Here is a 19926-nt window from a genome sequence, read left to right on the forward strand (position 1 = left end):
ATGGTGCAGAGTGAGGCCAACAGCATGAGTTCAATTTCCATACTGGTTATTCATGAGGAGTTGCCTTCTCACCCTTGCCCCTCGCCTGAAGTTCTCAGATTCAATCACCACTAGTCAGCTCTGGCCCTCATCGGATAAAGTAGCCATCTGAGATTATAGTGACTTTACTTTACTAATGGCGTTAAAGGTTTACATGAAACATATTTATCTCAATTCGTATCATTCATTTATATATCTGGTTATGAATGCTCTCTGCATTCAGATAAAGTGCTATCGTCCATTGTGACTATTGAGGCCGATTTGGGAGTGGCAATCCCTTCCACAGCTAGCAGAGATGAATAGCGTCGGTCCAAGTTTAACTGATGGTTTTCAATCTACTGGGCACTCTTTTCTGCCATCTGGTCACTTCTTTTGCCATATGATTTTTCGATGACCTTCCTGACTGCTCGTCTCCAGGCACTTTGGTCTGCAGCAAGGACTTCCCATCAGACAACTTGAGGTCCCACATGCAGGCATCCTTGTATTGTAGACATGGGGAATTGATTGGTCATGCTGATGGCAAACTCACTGTGGGCCGAATGGCCTCCTTCTGCACTGTAAATTCTCTGATTCTCTGGCTATGAAGCATGTCTTTGGGAATTAGGCCAACATCCATATGTCACACATGACACAGCCAACTGTGGGTAAATATGCTGGGGATCGCTGCACACTGATGTACTTTCCTATTTGGCACTCAGTGCTGCCTGGAGATGTGCAATATTTGTCTGAGGCAGCAGAGGTAGAAGCTGTTCTGCCACTTTTCTTGGCTTGCACATGTTGCCCACACTCCATTACTGCAAAGGAGGGCAGTGAGAACGTAAGCCTTGTCGTATATGCAGAGCTATGTATTTTCAGTTAAACATATTGTTTACCAGTAGCTATAACAAACTCGCAATGAGTCAAATTTGGACAGCATGTTAAGTCAAATTGGTCAAGCATTCCCGCCGACAGAAGAGCAAATCCCACTCTACAATGTCCATGATGAGCCGAAATTCTGCACTTCACCAAACCTGTCTACAACTGTCATATGATCATGCTGACCACTCAGAGCACAGTTAGGCCACACAAGTGTGCACAATTATGGAAGTGACAATGTTTTACTCACCCATGTTTTGAAGGACAGATCTTTCCTTCCAACAGAGGCACAGAAGTTCATAGGGATGTTGCAGGAATGCCAATTTTCCATTTTTTATGATTTCAGGTTGAATGCCATAATTTGCCTGGCTTTTACGACAGGCAAGACAGTCAATGGCTTTGTTGAGCCTTACTATGGTGGGCTTGCTGTTCAGTACTGCCATAACACAGAAGTCTGGAATGGCACTGAGAACTTCTTCAGTGACAACATTCTCAGTTGCGTAATGTTCACGGTAATGTGCCACTCATCTGTTTGCTAGGTTCAATGTTCATCATCCCTGTCTTGGTCGCCAAAGGAGCTGATTTGGTTTCTCTGGCCTCATTGCTTTCTAAATTCCTTCATGCATCCCTCTAGTACAGGGGTGGGCAAACTACGGCCCGCGGGCCGCATGCGGCCCGCCAAAGGTATTTCTGCGGCCCACCAAGTCATTAAAAAAAAAAAAAAAAAAATTTTTTTCTAAAAAAAAAAAAATTTTTTTTTTTTTTTAATTTTTTTTTTAAAGGTTAATGGGTGGGGGGGGGCTGTTGGATTACTTTCTGGCATAGGGTGGATACGTTGACTTGAGTAGGGTGATCATTGCTTGGCACAACGTCGAGGGCCGAAGGGCCTGTTCTGTGCTGTACTGTTCTATGTTCTATATGAGGCGCCCAGAATCATAACCGGGTGAAGTAATTATTTTACTTAATATACTATGCGGCCCTTTGTGAATTGTGAATTTCTGAATGCGGCCCTTGCACGGAAAAGTTTGCCCACCCCTGCTCTAGTACCTTTGGATTCAACAGCAGATTGTCTGCCATTGCAGAGTTGCAACCAGTATTGTTTGGCACAGTGCTGAGCAGTGTGCGGAGGCTTGTTTTTGGCTGCTCTGAGAGCATCTAGGTTTTGTTCGCTGGGGAGTTGGTTTACTTTTAGTTTAAAGCCCCATCTTCAAATCCGGCTATCTAATTCGGCAGAATAGTAATCTTAACCCGATTTAAGTGGAGTTCAGCCCATCGGAGCAACTCCCTGTTTCCTCAGTTATGGTGTTAGTGTCAATGAATCAAAACCTGTCTCCCACACCACTCTGAGTCAGTGAACTGTTTGATCCTATGGCTGAGTTAGTAATCCAGAGATTATTGCCTTTGGGATTCTGCTATTTACTTTGATGTATGCTCTTCAAACTCACTCAGCAGAACCATATTTCTTATTCTACTCATGTCATTAGTTCTTACTTGCACTAGCATTGTGGACAGCACAAATGCTTCACAGCTCCAGGGTCCCAGGTTCGAATCCCGGCTTGGGTCACTGTCTGTGTGGAGTCTGCACGTTCTCCCCGTGTGTGCGTGGGTTTCCTCCGGGTGCTCCGGTTTCCTCCCACAGTCCAAAGATGTGCAGGTTAGGTGGATTGGCCGTGATAAATTGCCCTTAGGGTCCAAATTGCCCCTAGTGTTAGGTGGGGTTACTGGGTTATGGGGATAGGGTGGAGGTATGGGCTTGGGTAGGGTGCTCTTTCCAAGAGCCGGTGCAGACTCGATGGGCTGAATGGCCTCCTTCTGCACTGTAAATTTTATGACAACTGGATCCTCCTGCTCCCACTGTATTCTTCTCCAGCCGCAAGAGAAGCCTTAAATCCCAGCCCCAGGCAGGCAACACACCCTTCAGAACTTCTGGTCAAGGTTGCAGTTAACGGTATCTCTCCCTGAGACTATCCCGTCCCCTCACACTACTTCTCACTCTACCCATTTGAAGAGCCTTCTGTACCAGTGCCATGGCAGTTTGATCATCCATCCTGCAAATTTTGCTCTCCTCCACAAAGACAGTAAAAACCTCCTTGCTTAGCTGTTGTCCAAGTTTACGGCCAGGTTTGCTCAGCAATGCAATTAGAGTTCCCTGACCTGCCTGACTCTCAGTCACATCCTCCTGTTCATGACCCATAACTAACCTAAGAGGCGTGACTGTCCCCCAGACCAAGTTTCAGGGTAACTTTTCCCCACCCAGATACCCTACTACGTCAGCAGCTCAGACTCCAGTTAAACAACTGTGAGCTGAAGTTCCTCAAGTTGCAAACACTTACTGCGGATGTAGTTGTCTAGGATTGCAAGACTCTCTACAAACTTCCACCTTTTGCAGTTGTAGGATCATCTTGTGAATCCTGTTGGCAAGCATATCTCCATTCTGACAACATTAATAGATATTTTACCTCAGGCACAGTCTCTTTCAAAATACCATAACTTCAAAAAGCCCATCTTTACCCACCCATTGTGCCAACCTATTATTCCATCTTTAAATTTTTTTCTATAATGTTCCTGAACAGGCCATTGCTTTCCAACACCATGCCCACAGTCCCCAAAATTCCTTAAATCTCTGTTTCTAGCAACAATACCAGCGACACAAATAACAGAGGTTGCGTCTACAGGTACAGTACACGATTGATCCTGTCCACCTCAACCCTTTCTCAACATTCAGAACAGTTGACTGTGCCATCCACTAGAATTGTCACACTTCCATGTCCAACTCTGCGCAACTGCCCTGTGTGATTACAGTCTGTGTGTTACCAAAGGTAGCTTCTTTGACATTACTCAACCACCTCTGTGCTGTCAGACTGCCCAAAATATTATTATAATTATCTCTGACACTGAAATCACGAATGAGTAAAAACCTTTCACAAGTGAATTTGGGAGGACCAAAGGTATCATTTTTAGCATCTGCATAGACTCTACTTTCTTACCAGTGACTGATATCCATTTTCCTCACCACTCTTCCAGGTTTAATGAACCCAGATGTAATCTTACATAATAAAAGCAAAATACTCCAGATGCTAGAAATTTAAAACACAATCAGAAAGCGCTGGAAATGCTCAGGTCAGCAATCATTCATAAAGAGAAAACATGTGCAATCCTGTTGTTCCATTGAACCTCATATCCTAACCACCAATAAGATCATTCATTTTCACCTTTGGAACATCTGCCAACTGTACTCCTGCATGATTTACATTTCCACAAAATGCCCTTATTTAAATATGGTCACTTCTTGACTTGATTTCTCCAGGTTTTCCTTGCTGATCTTCCATTCTCTTTTGTAAACTAAATCAAATACTGGTGCAGTCAGACGTGGTGTTGCACAATGTCATTCTGGATGAAATACCTAAAAGTGAAAAGCAAAACTACTGATGATGCTGGAAATCAGAAACAAAACAGAAAATACTAGAAATACTACTCAGCAGGTCCCACAGCATCTGTGGAGAGAGAAATAGAGTTAAGTTTCAGGTCTGTGACTTTGTGCCAGAACTGATGGAAGGTTATGGTGAACACCAGTTTCTCAAGGTTACGGTGAACAGCAGCTTCTCTAAGAGGTCACAGACCTGAAACGTTAACTCTGTTTCGCTCCCGTAAGATTTTAAGACGACTTCAGTAGTTCCAACATTTTCTGTTTTTATTGCAGAATTCCACCATCCATAGTATTTTGCCTTTACAAAATCTTAAAATGTTGCAAATATACATCATGTAAATCAGTATTTGTGAAGAGATTGTAATCTTATGATAGAACTAATCTGTTGTGTATTTCCAGCATTTTCAGTTTTTGATTTAAGCCCATGTACTGACCAAATGGACAGTGCTCCCCTCTAATTAAGACAGTTAAGTATATGAGCCGTACAGATTTTAAACGGTCAATGGTTCAAACCTCAAGACAGATGGCAGGAAGGCCACTGCTAGAATTAATCTCAGTAAAGAAATGATGAGGAATTCTGTTCCTGATTGTTGTTCAACAATCGTTTTTGTGAAGCCGCCAACTTGTATTCCTCCCCTTCTGTACTGCAGATATAATTTAGTGACTGTACAGCACTGGAGTGTGACTAAATGAAACCCATGCCGAGGAAGAATACAGGTGAGCTCTACTCACCTGGATAATGTTGCCTCCAAACGTCCCTCGTAGTCCTTGCTGTTTGGGGTAGTAGAACTCATCATTGGAAAGGTTCCAGGGATCCTTGACCTCCGGTTGTGACATGTTCTAACAAAGACAGAGAAGACATTGAGCATTTTGGTCCAGAGCCACTATGGTTATGAAAAAGATCATAGAATTATACATAACAGAAGAGGCCCTTTGGCCGATCAAGCCGCACCAACAAAAAAAAACTACTCTAATCTACACTAATTCCAACTCCCAGTACTTAGCCCATAGCCTTGAATGTTGTGACACTTCCCCCATATTTTCTTCTATATCGTTTATATATATCACGGTGGCACAATGGTTAGCACTGCAACCTCACAGTGCTAGGAATCTGGGTTCAATTCCAGCCTTGGGTGACCGTGTCTATGTGGGTTTCCTCCAGGTGCTCCAGTTTCTTCCCACAGTCCAAAGATGTGCAGGTTAGGTGGATTGGCCATGCTAAATTGCCCCTTAATACCCAAAAGGTTAGGTGGGGTTACAGGGAGAGGGTGGGAGCTTGGGGCAAGGTAGGATGCTCTTTCAGAGGGCCGGTGCAGACTCAATGGGTGGAATGGCCTCCATCTGCACCGCAGGGATTCAAACATCACAAACAATAAGGGACCCAGCACTGAACCCTGGCCACTGGCCTCCATTCACACAAAAAGCCTCCGACCACCACCCTCTGTCTCCTATCACTAAGCCAATTTTGGATCCAACTTCCCACGTTACCTTAGATCTCATGTGCTTTTACTTTCTTCATCAGCCTCTCATGTGGCACCTTGTCAAAGGCTCTGCTGAAATCCAAATAAACTACATGAACTGCACTGCCCTCAGCTCCACACCTAGTCACCCCCTCAAAAAAGTCAATCAAATTTATTAGGCATTCCAAACTAACACCACCAACTCTGAATACTTCCAGCTACAGAGAGGAACAAGACAGGGCTGCTCCCTGTCCCCACTCTTGTTCGTGCTAGCGATCGAACACCCAGCGATAGCCCTGCGGGACGCAAAAAGCTGGAAGGGAATCCAGAGAGGAGACAGAGAGCACAGAGTCTCACTCTCTGCAAATGACCTGCTCCTCTATGTCTCGAAGCCACAGGAGGGACTGAAGGCAAATACTGAAAGAGTTTGGAACCTTCTTGGGCTACAAACTTAACCTGGGTAAAAGCGATTCAGTTCCAGTGAACCCAAAAGGGAGAGGGACAGAGCTGAAGGGGTTCCTGTGCAAAACAGCCCAGAACAGATTCCGTTACCTGGGGATCAAAATAGCCAGAGACTGGAAACAGATCCACAAGTGGAGCCTGACCAGCCTGTTGGAGGAAGTAAGAAAAGACCTTCAATGGTGGGATTCATTCCCACTTCCCCAGGCAGGATGAGTGCAGACGATCAAGATGAACGTACTGCCAAGGTTCCTCTTCCTGTTTACATCCATCCCGATCTTCATCCCCAAGGCCTTTTTCCAAAACATAAACAGACTAATCATGGCATTTGTGTGGGGGGGGCAAGAACCCGAGAATTCCCAAGCCGACACTGCAAAGAGGGAAAGTCAGAGGAGGCTGGCTCCACAGAACCTACAATACTACCACTGGGCAGCAACGGCAGAAAAAGTGAGGGGATGGGTACAAGAACCCTACACAGATTGGGTAGAAATGGAGGAGGCATCCAGTAAAGGAACAACCCCCAGGGCCCTGGCCACAGCCGCACTCCCATCCTCCTCAACAAGGTACACAACGAGCCCAGTGGTAGTGGCCACGCTGAGAACGTGGACCCAGTTGAGACAGCACTTCGGGATAACCAAAGTGTCCCTTATGGCCCCCATTTGCGGCAATCACAGATTCCCCCCCAGCCATGAGGAGGATGGTGGAGCTCACCCTGAGGAAGGAGCAGTGCTCTGAAAGCTAGTGTTTGAAACAAACATGTTGGACTTTAACCTCGTGTTGTGACTTTTTACAGTGCTCACCCCAGTCCAACGCCGGCATCTCCACATCATGAGTCACAGTTGTCAGGATTCTGAATCTTTGGCAATCTCGGACTGTGGATATATACACTTATTGAGGGTGTTCAGGATAGCGATCACTAGATTTTTAACTAATAAGGGAATCAAGAGAGCAATGGGCAATGCAGGATGGTGCAGCTGAGGTAGAACATCAGCCATGAACTTACTGAATGGCGGAGGAGGATTAAGTGGACAAATGGCCAATTCTGCTCCTATTTCTTGTGCTTTTAAGAAGTCTGACAACACCAGGTTAAAGTCCAACAGGTTTGTTTCGAAACAAAGCTGTTACACTTTAACCTGATGCTGACAGACTTCTTACTGTGCCCACCCCAGTCCAACACCGGCATCCCCACATTATGCTCTTAAGGGAAGAGGAAAAAGTAAAGATAAGAAAAATAAATATATTTAATATAGTCTGAAAAGCCACAGCAATCTTCCTTTGTGCTAGGTATGACTCCAACCAATGGAATGTTTTCTCTCTGATTCCTGTTGACTTCAGTTTAATTGAACTAGCCTCCTGTAGAGGCATCTACCAGGTGGCTGCCTGCTGTCAGGTAAGAAAGAGAAGATAGAGGTTGTAATGATATACCCTCATAGCACAATCCTGAACAAATAACCAGCTGCATAAGTTACAGAATGCCTTCACCTCTTCTGATAAATAGATCTGACGGGGAATTTTGCATTTATAGCTGAAACTACAATGATCTCCCAAATGGATCTACAATACTGATGCAATGAGCCCTAAATCTGTGTTTTCTGCTGGCTCTCAGTCTGATATTGCAAAGAGGTAGTGCTACACACTAACAGACTTTGAAAGGCAGCAGCAACAGAAATCATTCAATTGACTCTCATTTGTAAAGAAACCATGACCTCAATCCTAATGACCTCTCCATCATACTGACCTGCTGTGGCTCATCCTTGATGACACCGGTTTTTCCCAACAGGATGCGACTCTTACGAGCTGATGATTCTTTTTTGTTCTCTTTGGAAGGCGAGTTAGATGTCATCTCCTCTTTCTCATCAGGAATTTCTGGAATAAAGCACAGCAGCTATAAGTGTTCACCTAACAGTACACTGCAATGCCAATCTGATTGAACAATGCAAAATAATATCACATAGTGGAACTGAACACATTATGCTGTTCAATGCTGATCCCTGACTTTGTATAAAATGGAAAGCTATTACCACAATTATTCAAAGACAAATACAATTCTTAAATCAACTATAAAGTTGAAGTGCAAAATAAATATACTTTTACATGCGACTTCTGTAATTCAGAAATAACAAACTTGCACTTATATGGACCCCTTCAGGATGTCCCAAAGTACTTCACAACCAATGAAATATATTTGAAGTGCAGACAATGTTGTATGTCAGGGATACAAGGCAGTCAATTTTCACTTAATAAGGTTCCCAAATAGCTCAGAGACAAATTACCAATTAAACTATTGGAGTAATGCTCGCTAAAGGACGAATGTTAGCAACACACTATTCTCTTTAAAATAGTGTAACAAGATTGTTTACATCCAACCGAGATTCAGTCAACTATATTAAGCTGCTGATAATAATCATGATTTGTAAGAATCCAGGCAATCTCTGATCTGTTCTAATCGATTCCCAAATTTATCAAAATTACTTGTGCCTGTAAAACCTTTTTTACAGGTTTGTCTTTCAAGAATCATTTCCTCTGTATTCATCAATCCATGTACTACAGCTAATTTTTGGGACATTTTCAGGTCAAGTTTGACAAAATCAGAACTGTAGTTAGAAGCCTAATACCAATGTTTAACTAGATGGAATAGATTTTTTTCCTCCAATTTTCTCCATTGCTGATGTTTAAAGTGTTGCCAGAAGCCTTAAGCTATTGTACCCCAGTGCCCAATTTCTCATCTAGTGATTTAAATAGTAAATTACAACAAGTTATTTGACTGTGAGGGTATCACTCCTGAGCCAACTCGAACCTGCAATGAAACGGTGCCTTTCACAACCTCAGGACTCAAAACCAATTCAGTATCTTTTCTGAAGTATAGTCACTGTTGTCATGGCCTTTTGAATATTGGTGGTGGCAATTTGTCTACACCAATTAAAGTTAGAAGCAGGAATCAGTTGGGCTTTCTTTTGCTGGAGCTGGTCATGAAAGCAGAGCGAGCAAAAGTGAACTGACAAATTAGGTTAAGGAATAGGTCCACAGAGATGCTGTGACAGACATTTAAAGCAATATTTCAGAATAGAGAATAAAGACACTCCAACAAAAAAGAAAAATTCCAAGGGAAGAACCTACCTATCCATGGTTACATATAAAAACACAAGAATGGGTGGGAGGCCAGAATGCTGAACAGAATCTCAAAAAAAAAGAGAATTACTAAAAGACCAGGAAGGCGGGAAAAATTAAAGTGTGAGCGAAAGCTATCAAGAAATGTAAAAATAGATAGTAAGAGTTTCTATAAGTTTTAAAAAATGAAAAGTGACTGGTTCGTTGGTCTCGGAATAAAATTCTCGCTTCGGGGGTTGTGCTCTGCGAATTTGTGAGAGGTCCCTAGTTCAAATCCCGGTTGAGCCCTTTGATGTTGTTTCTTATTGGGTGCGGCACAGTGGTTAGCACTGCTGCCTCACAGCTCCAGGGTCCCAGGCTTAATTCCGGCCTCGGGTGATTGTGTGGAGTTTGCACTTTGTCACCTAGTCTGCGTAGGTTTCCTCCGGGTGCTTTGGAATCCTCCCACAGTCCAAAGATGTGCAAGTTAGGTGGATTAGCTATGCTAAATTGCCCCTTAGTGTCCAACGGTTAGGCAGGGTTGCAGGGTTACAGGGATAGGGTAGAGGCGTGGGCTTAAGTAAGGTGCTCTTTCCAAAGGCCGGTGCAGACCCGATGAGCCAAATGGCCTCCTTCTGCACGGTAAATTCCAGGGTAGCTTCTGGGAGTGATAATAGTATAAAAAGTGGGTATAATGAACTACTAATGGAAAATAAAGATACGCCAGATGAATTGAGCAGGAATTTTACATCAGCCTTCGCTTTAGAGGATACAAGTAACAACCCAGAAATAGCTGTAAATCAGGAAATGGAAAGTAGGGAGAAACTCAAGAAAATAACAATCACCAGGGGAGTGGTGCTGAGAAACTTGCTGGAGCTGCGGACTGATAAGTCCCAATGTCCTGATGGACTTCACCAAGGATGTTAAAAAAGTGCATAAAAGCATATTCTTTAAGTGGCGAGAAACTGGAGAGCTCCAGATGCAGAGGGATTTACATGTCCAAGTGCATGAATTGCAAAAGATCAGTATACAGGTACAGCAAGTAATTAGGACAGCTAATAGAATGTTATAATTTATTGCGGGGGGACTTGAATGCAAAAGTAGAGAGGTTATGCTTCAGATATACAAGGCTTTGGTGTGACCACATCTGGAGTATTGTGTACAGTACTGATGTCCTTACTTAAGAATGTAAATGCATTAGAAGCAGTTCAGAGAAGGTTTACTAGGCTAATAGCTAGAATGGGAGGGTTGTCTTTTGAGGCTATGCTTCTTTCTGCTGGAGTTTAGAAGAGCAAGAGGCGATTGAAACACAAAATATTGGGGGTCTTGATGGGGTGGTCATGGAAAGGATGTTTCCTCTTGTGGGAAAATCCAGGACTAGGGAGCAATGTTTAAAAAGGATAGAAACATGCATTGAAAATAAGAGGAGGCCATCCAGCCCTTTGGGTCTGCTCCGCCATTCATTATGATCATAACTCATCATCAAGTTCAATATCCTGATTATGCCTTTCCCCCATATCCCTTGATCTCTTTAGCTCCAGCAGTTATATCTAACTCCTTCTTGAAATTAAACACAACATTTTGCCCTCAACTTTTCTGTGGTGGTGAATTTCACAGATTCACCACTGTCTGACTAAAGACATTTCACCTCACCTCAGTCCTTAAAAGTCCTTATCCTCAAACTATGACCCCTAGTTCTGGACTCCCTACCATAGGGAACATTCTTTCTGAATCTACTCTGTCCAATTCTGTTAGAATTTCATGAGTTTCTATGAGATCCCCTCTCACTCTTCTAAACTCCAATGAATATAATCCTAACAGTCTCTCTTCATACGTCAGTCCCACCATCCCAAGAATCAGCCTGGTAAACCTTCGCTGCACTTCCTACACAGCAAGAACATCCTTCCTCAGATAAGGACACCAAAACTGCACACCTCCATTGATGAGGTCACATCTTCAGATGTGACCTCATCAATGCCCTCTACAATTGCAGTAAAACATCCCTATTCCTATACTTAAATTATCTCACTATGAAGGCCAACATACCATTTGCCTTCTTTACTGCCTGCTGTACCTGCATGACTGACTCACCAGGACACCAAGGTCTTGCTGGGTATCCACCACTTTCAATTTACACCCATTCAAATAATAACTTGCCTTCCTACTTTTGCTATCGAAGCGGATAACCTTACATTTATCGACATTATACTGCATCTATAATGCATATATCCACTCAATCAGCCTGGCCAAATCCCATTGATGCATTTCTACATCCTCCTCACAGCTCACCCTTCCGCCCAACTTTGACCATCTGCAAATTTGGAGATAATAAATTTAGTTCCCTCATCCAAATCATTAATATATAATGTGAACAGTTGGGATCCTAGCACAGATCACTGCGATACCCCACTAGTCACTGCCTGCCAATCGGAAAAAGAACCATTTATTCCAACCTTTTGCTTCCTATTTGTTAATCACCTTTCTATCCATCTCAAGACACTACCCACAATCCCATGCGCTTTAACTTTACATTGTGATCTGCTTTGTGAAACCTTGTCAAAAGCCTTCTGAAAGTTTAAATAAACCACATCCACCGATTCTCCCTGATCAATTCTACTGTTACATCTCCAAAGAATTCTAGTCGATTGTCAAACATGATTTCCCTTTTGAAAATCCATGCTGATTTAGTTTGATTATACCACTGCTTTCTAAATGCTGTGCTATGAAATCCTTGATAATGGACTGCAGCAACATCCCTACCATGAGATGTTTGGCTCACTGGTCTATAGTTCCCTGCTTTACACCTCCCTTTTTAAATAGCGGGTTTATATTAGCTACCCTCTAATCTGTAGGAACCATTCCAGAGTCCGAAGAATTTTGCAAAATGACCACCAATTGATCTACTATTTCTAGGGCGACTTTCTTAAGGACTTGGATATTTATCCTCCTTCAATCCCAATAATTTCCCACTAATACTAATTTCCTTCAGCTTCTCACTAACTTGTGTTTCTCTGAACTTCCAGTACGTTATGTGAAGACAGAAGCAAAGTACGAATTTAGTTCCTCAGCCATTCCTTTGTTCTCCGTTATGAATTCTCCTGTTTCTGACTGTAAGAGAGCTACATTTGTTTTTATCAATCTTTTTCTCTTTACATCCCTATAGAAACTTTTACAGTCAGTTTCTATGTTCCCTGCTAGCTTACTTTCATATTGCATTTCCCCCTACCTAATCAATCCCTTTATCTGCCTTCGCTGAATTATAAACAGTTCTCAATCCTGAGGTCTATTGTGTTTTCTTGCTAATTTGCATGCCTCGTCTATAAATCCAATACCTGGGGCTGGTTTAGCACACTGGGCTAAGTCGCTGGCTTTTAAAGCAGTCCAGCAGCACGGTTCAATTCCCATACCAGCCTCCCCGAACAGGTGCCGGAATTTCACCTCACCTCAGTCCTTAAAAGTCCTTATCCTCAAACTATGACCCCTAGTTCTGGACTCCCTACCATAGGGAACATTCTTTCTGAATCTACTCTGTCCAATTCTGTTAGAATTTCATGAGTTATGGCGACTAGGGGCTTTTCACAGTAACTTCATTTGAAGCCTACTTGTGACAATAAGCAATTTTCATTTTCATTTCCTTTGTAAGCCATGGTTTGGCAACAGTTCCCTTTCTACTCTTACGCCAAATCAGAATAAACAAGTTTTGGAGTTTACCTATTCGTACCTTGAATACCTGCCATTGCCTGTCCACTGTCCTTCCTTTTAGTAATGTTTCCCAGTCCATCATAGCCAACTCATGTCTAATACCATAATTCTTACCTTTATCGAGATTTCAAGACCCTGGTCTCAGAATCAACTACTTTATTATCAACCTTGATAAGTAATTCTATCGTATTATGGTTACTCATCCCCAAGGGTTCTCTCACAACTAGATTGCCAACTAATCCTTTCTCATTGCACAACACTCAGTCTAAGATGGCCTGTTCCCTTGTTGGTTCCTCAACCATCCCATATACACTCCGGAAATGTCTCCTCTATTGCACGGATACTAACTTGACTCACCTAATCTTTAGGGAAAATGCTGGAAAACCTCAGCAAGTCTGGCAGCATCTGCAGGGAGAGAAAAGAGCTAATGTTTCGAGTCCGATGACTCTTTGTCAAAAAAAAAGAGTCATCTGACTCGAAACGTTAGCTCTTTTCTCTCCCTACAGATGCTGCCAGACTTGCTGAGATTTTCCAGGAATTTCCCTTTCGTTTCAGATTCCAGCATCCGCAGTAATTTGCTTTTCACCTAATCTTTATGCAGATTAAAGTCATCCATGTTCACAGATGTTCTTTTATCACATGCATCTTTGATTTCTTGTCTAATACTATTCCCAACAATACCACTGCAGTTTGGTGATCTGTATACCACCCCTACACATGTTTTTTTGCCCCTTGGTGTTTCTTAACTCAACCCATAGAAACTCCACACTGTCCTCAATATTGTATCTTCTTTAATCAACAATGCAACTCCAGCACCTTTTCCTCTTTGCCTGTCTGTCCTTCACAAATCTGACAGAAAGCAGAGGATTGGTTTAAATGGGTTGTTCTCTGGTTGGCGAACTGTAAATAGTTGGGTGCCGCAGGTTCAGTCCTCGGACCTCAACTGTTTACAATCTACACAAATGATCTGCAACAGGGACAGAATGTAACATAGCAAAATTTGTGGATGACATTAAAATAGGTGGGAAAGCAGACAATGAAGACGAGATATAGATTTTACAGACGGATATAGCTAGGCTAGGAGATTGGGCCAAAATTGGCCCAATTTGGCAGATAGAATTTAATGTGGAAACGTGTACAGTTATTCATTTTGGCTGAAAAAATAGTCAGGCAAATTATTATCTAAATGGAAAGCAGATTCAAAATGCGTCTGGGCAGAGGGATCTGGATATCTTTCGTCGTGAATCACAGAAAGTCTGTGTGCAGGTACAAAATGTAATAAGAAAGGGAAATGGAATGTTAGTGTCTATTGCAAAAGGACTAAAGTATTTCAGTACAGAAGTATTGTTGCAATTGTTTGGGGTGTTGGTCAGACCACAAGAATCGTGTCCAGCTTTAGTCTCCTTATTTGAGGAAGGATGTGGTGGCATTGGAAGGAGGAGGTTCACCAGATTGATTCCTGGGATGATGGGGTTGACGGACGAGAAGAGATTAAATAGTTTTGACTTATGCTCGCTGGAGTTTAGAAGGATGAGAGGGGTATATAAAATACTAAAAGGGATTAACAAAGTAAACATAGACCAAATGTTCCCCCTTGTGGGGCAATCTAAAACAAGAGGTCACAGATATAGGTTGAGAGGCGGTAGATTAAAAACTGAGATGTGGAGTGCTACTTTTCGCAGAGGGTGGTGAATTCGTTGAACTCACTGCCCCATAGTGCGGTGGAGTCCGAATCATTAAATGGTTTCAAGAGGGAGATAGATATATTTCCGATTTTAAAAACAGGTTAAAGGGATATGTGGAACAGGTAGGGAGGTGGCTTTGTGAATATGAAGAGATCAGCCATGATCTGATGCCTGCCTTGTATGAGGTTCTTAGTATTAGCAGGGATGTAGCGGTTATCAAAGACTCTCATCCTTGGGTATAAGAAGACAGCATTCGCAGATTGGACACAATGTTGGATCTCCGAGTCAGTCAGCGTTTAATGAGAGGTGGCTCCCCAAGTAGGGGAAATGTTCAAGGTTTGGGAGGGTTTCTCCATTGATCATGCTGGAAGGAGAAACTGGATCTTGCCATGGGGTGGGTAGGTCAAGAACTTAAGTCTTCATGAGATTGAGACTGATTCTTCGGCTAGCTTCCGCGAAGGCGTCAAGCATGGCTTGGAGATTCGTTTCCGAGTGAGTGGAGATGGCGAAGTTATCTGCAAACAGAATTTCCACGAGTGACGTCTATGTTGTTTTCTTCTTGGATTTCAACTGGTTGAGGTTGAAATGTTTTCTGTCCATCCTGTAGACGAGGTCCACTCGACTGGGAAGCTTGTTCTTGACAAGGTGAAAGATGGCCTTTGGAGAAAAGAGCGGGGGTGATAACACATTCCTGCATTACTTCTATCTTGACCTTGAAGGTTTCTATCATATTTCCGTCGGTGAGAACGGTCATTGACATCTTGTCGTAGAGTCGAAGGAGGACGTTCATGAATTTCTCTGGACAGCCGGTCTTTGACAGGGTTTCCACAGTGCATTCCAACTGACTGAGTCAAAAGCCTTGGTCAGATCGATGAAGATTGTGTAGACGGGTTGATGTTGCCCCTGGCATTTCTCTTAAATTTGTTGAGCAGTGAAAATGATTTTCATTGTCTCACGGTTTGGTCAGATGCCACACTGGCTTTCTGAAAAGATTCAGACACTTGGAGAAGGCAGCTAGCGAGGATTCCCAGCGATGGAGTAGGGAGATTCCTCGATAATTTCAACAATCAACTTTGTCTCCTTTCTTAAAGATGGTGACAATGACGGCATCCCTGAGGTTGGCAGGGATTTATTCTCTGTCCCAGATTTTCAGAAGCAGCTGATGGAGATGATGGGTGACCTCTTCTTCTCCAAATTTAAAAATCTGCGTTGGAATCCCATCCACTCTTGCGGCTTTTTCATTCTTCATGTGTTTAATTGCTGCTTCTACTTCATCCGCGCTTGGTGGGAGTCCAAGCTCATCTTTGATGGGAGAGTTGGGGGATTTCCACGAACACTACCTCATCTATGATTGTATAACAGTTTAGGAGCACGGTGAAGTGTTATCTCCTTCAAAGGCTAACATTTTCTGTCTCTCAAAAAAGTTCCTTCCTTACTCCACACCGGTTTGTAGCCTAGGGTGTTGGGTCCATATATTGCCTTGGTGGCACTGAAACAGCCCTGTGTATCCTGCATATCAGTGAGGAGTTTTGGTTCCTTCATTTTCTCGGTCCACCATTGGTTTTGGATTTCCTTAGTTCTTCTTTGTACCTCCGCCTCAGCTAATTGATGAGCTCTCCTCTTTGCTTTGTTGGTGATGTTGTTTTGCGGAGGCGGAAAACTTTCCTCTTCTTGTCGATGAGGTCTTGGTCGTTCTCATCAAACTACTCTTGGTGTTTCCGGGTCTTGTAGCCAATGGTTTTGTCACAGCTTGAGATGATAGCTGCCTTCAGCTCTTTCCAGTTTTTCTCCACTCCATTAGAATTAAAGCTTTAGCAATTTTGGTGAAGACATTGTTTGAAGTTCGCTTGTATGCCTGTTCGTCTCTTGAAGCCGCTCAATGTTGATCTTTTTTCTGAGTTGTTTCTTCATCTTCCACTGCTTCTGGCACAGAGGAGCACATGAGCCACTGGTCTGTCCAGCAGGCGTCTGCACTGGTTAGTGTTTTCATGATGAGGATATCCATTTGGTCTCGGGATCAAGCAATGACACAGTTGATCACTGCCAGTGCTTAGATCGTGAATGTCTCCAGCGCGTCTTGAACTTGTCTTTCCGGCAGAACAACATGTTGGTGGGGGCAGCACGGTGGCGCAATGGTTAGCATTGCTGCCTACGGCACTGAGGACCCGGGTTCAAATCCCGGCCCTGGGTCACAGTCTGTATGGTGTTTGCACATTCTCTGTGTCTGCATGGGTTTCTCCCACACAACCCAAAGATGTGCAGGGTAGGTGAATTGGCCACGCTAAATTGCCCCTTAACTGGAAAAAAATAAGTGGGTACTCTAAATTTATTTTTTAAAAACATGTTGGTAAGACAAGCTGGTGTTCCACGCATTTGGTGAGGAGAACCCCATAGAACAGTACAGCACAGAACAGGCCCTTCAGCCCTCGATGTTGTGCCGAGCAATGATCACACTACTCAAACCCACGTATCCACCCTATACCCGTAACCCAACAACCCCCCCCTTAACCTTACTTTTTAGGACACTACGGGCAATTTAGCATGGCCAATCCACCTAACCCACACATCTTTGGACTGTGAGTGGAAACCGGAGCACCCGGAGGAAACCCACGCACACACGGGGAGGATGTGCAGACTCCGCACAGACAGTGACCCAGCCGGGAACCGAACCTGGGACCCTGGAGCTGTGAAGCATTTATGCTAACCACCATGCTGCCCCTAAACCCCATGGTATTGCTGTTCCCAACTCCTTCCTTTCCGATGATTCCTTTCCAGAGTTATGGGTCCTTTCGACCCCTGGCATTGAAGTGGGGAATGTTGGAGAGTATGGTGTCCAGGCTGGAGCAGAAGCCTTCTTTGGACTCATCATCGGCATCCAAGGGTTGGGGCATAGACACTCACGACCGCTGTTTGCTGGTTCTTGGCAAGTTGTAGACAAGAGTCATGAGGCATTCATTGATGTCAAGAAGGAGCTCAGAGAGTCAGTTATGGAGTTGTTCTTAATGGCGCATCCTGGGCTGATCTTTGGTTTTTCCATTCCAGAAGATGTAACCACTTTCCTCTTCCCTCAAGCAAGGGAACCTCGAAGACTTGGCAGCTCTTATACCGCTGCAGCCTTCATCCGCCATCGCAGGCATTCATATCGCACAAGTATCTTTTGCCTGATACGCTGTCGAGAACTTGTTTTGGATTGTGCTTTGTCTGGTTCCTCCCTTCTGACCTCATCGTCATGGGTGAACCTCCCAGGAGTTTAAGATACTGACAGCATCACTCTCGGGATCAACAGAAAGCTCAAGTCTCCACATCGCGGCAAGGTGGCAATCCACAGAAGTATGTGACACTGGTAAATGTTAGGTCATCTTCTCAGAAGCATCTGCGCTCATCAGAGCTTCTCAGAATGTTATGACTCAGACAAGGAAATTTGCACATGAAATCATGGATGTGGTGAGTTATAATAATCCATGGTACTATTCAGCAGCACCCCATCAATTACTTAAAAATATAACAAAGAGGTAGGTGACACAAACACAGCATATAAAGACAAAGCCAATGATACAGGTAATACTTTGATTGTGAGTCTTTGCAAGTAATTAAGTCTTTTACGATCCAGACGGTGTAACCTACCTCTTCACTCACCTGACGAAGGAGCTACGCTCCGAAAGCTAGTGATTCCAAATAAACCTGTTGGACTTTAACCTGGTGTTGTAAGGCGTCTTATTATATTCTAATATAATCATATTCTAACTAATCATATTCTTTTCTCCCATACAGAATCATCAGCAGCCATGACTAACTATTGTCTCTGACAGACATTGAAAAAAATCATTCACATCATGGCTTTCCTACATTTCAGAGCTGCAATAAGTTAATACTCTAGGTTCTGTCTGCATTAACATTATCCTGAATATTAAAATTTGGAGAGATTTAACTGGCTTTAGGCTTTAATGTTCTGCTGTAAAGTGCCTCGAAAAAGACATACCAAGAATTATGTTTTCATCATTCGGGTCCAAGGTCAACACAGGTGGTTCCAAAATTTTGTCCATGGCTTGGTCATCCCAAATTATATTATCCTCCCACCTTCCATACACCAGCTCTTCATTATCAATAGGGAAAATGGAATACCAAGTTTTGTCATCTTCTTGGGAGGCTAATGAGGGAAAGCGATGGTAAACATGAGAAATGTTATTAAATCACCTTTGTGGGTTTATCCACTATTAAGAATGTATCATAAAAGATTAATCATTTGCTTTTATAGACCACCTTTATTGTAATAAAATGTTCAAAACGCTTCACAGGAGCATTATCAAACAAAATCAGACCATGGCCACAAAAGAAGGTATGAGAACAGGTTGCCGAAAACTTGTTCAAAGAGTCAGATTTTAAGGAGCATCTTACCAAGCTGAAGAGGCGGAAGGGTTTTGGCAAGAAATTCTAGAGCATGGGACCAAGATACTTCCAGACTGGGAGCCAATAAAGGTCAGAGAGCACAGATGTGAGGGTAATCCAGGACTCAGTGCATGTCAGGACATGGGCATCTCAGTTTTCAATGTGCTCAGATTTTCAACTCAGCCCATGTTTTCATCTGGTTTTCCATCCCATCTAGGAGATTGGGTGAGGTAACACAAGGTATCGCATAGATGTGCGACAGGTTAAATGAACCAAAGGGTCTTTTCTGACCTTCATTGTTCATGTTTGTAATTTTACCAAGTATGTAACATTGGAGATGAACCATGAAAGCACTGGAATGTTTGAGTCTAGAGATAAAAAAGGCTTGAATGATGATTTCAATGGCAGACATGCCAGGGGGATTGAACATGTGGAGTCAGAGTCAGGGAACAGAAATTTTGATGGGGACCAAAGGCTTTATTATTCAATGGGAGGAAATATCTGTTTATCCAGGATTGAATGTTGCCAAGCAATACGGGACCAAGGATAGACCAAAATAAAGTTGTGATTTACTAAGCACCAATTGAGCACACTACTTTTTTTCATGCTTAAAATGTTTAAATATTTCTTACAAAGTAAATCATACACACACAACACTGTTCCATAACTTTTTTTTTTTAAATACAGCAACTCTTATTTCTAACTTCAATGAAGGAATTCATAATGATTTGCTTTTCATTAAGCCACAAAGTATTTTATCAAGCAATTATGCTTGCTGAACTTTGTCTTTCTTTGCTCTGGTGACACTGTTAAGATCGACTTTTAC

General features: G+C 43.0%; 1 protein-coding gene across 5 annotated transcripts in view; it reads right to left on the reverse strand.

The window, feature by feature from the left end:
- Nucleotides 1-19926, reverse strand: part of taf1 (TAF1 RNA polymerase II, TATA box binding protein (TBP)-associated factor) — a 191159-nt gene that overhangs the window by 129767 nt on the left and 41466 nt on the right. For all 5 annotated transcript variants that reach the window (XM_038776265.1, XM_038776262.1, XM_038776266.1 and 2 more), the window contains 3 exons: nt 18694-18861; nt 7979-8106; nt 5054-5161 (listed from right to left, as the gene is read on the reverse strand). In XM_038776265.1, coding sequence (XP_038632193.1) covers nt 5054-5161; nt 7979-8106; nt 18694-18861 — 404 coding nt within the window. The remainder of the gene's footprint in view (nt 1-5053; nt 5162-7978; nt 8107-18693; nt 18862-19926) is intronic.

The sequence above is a fragment of the Scyliorhinus canicula genome, chromosome 17 (assembly GCF_902713615.1).
Source record: "Scyliorhinus canicula chromosome 17, sScyCan1.1, whole genome shotgun sequence".
NCBI classification, from domain to species: domain Eukaryota; kingdom Metazoa; phylum Chordata; class Chondrichthyes; order Carcharhiniformes; family Scyliorhinidae; genus Scyliorhinus; species Scyliorhinus canicula.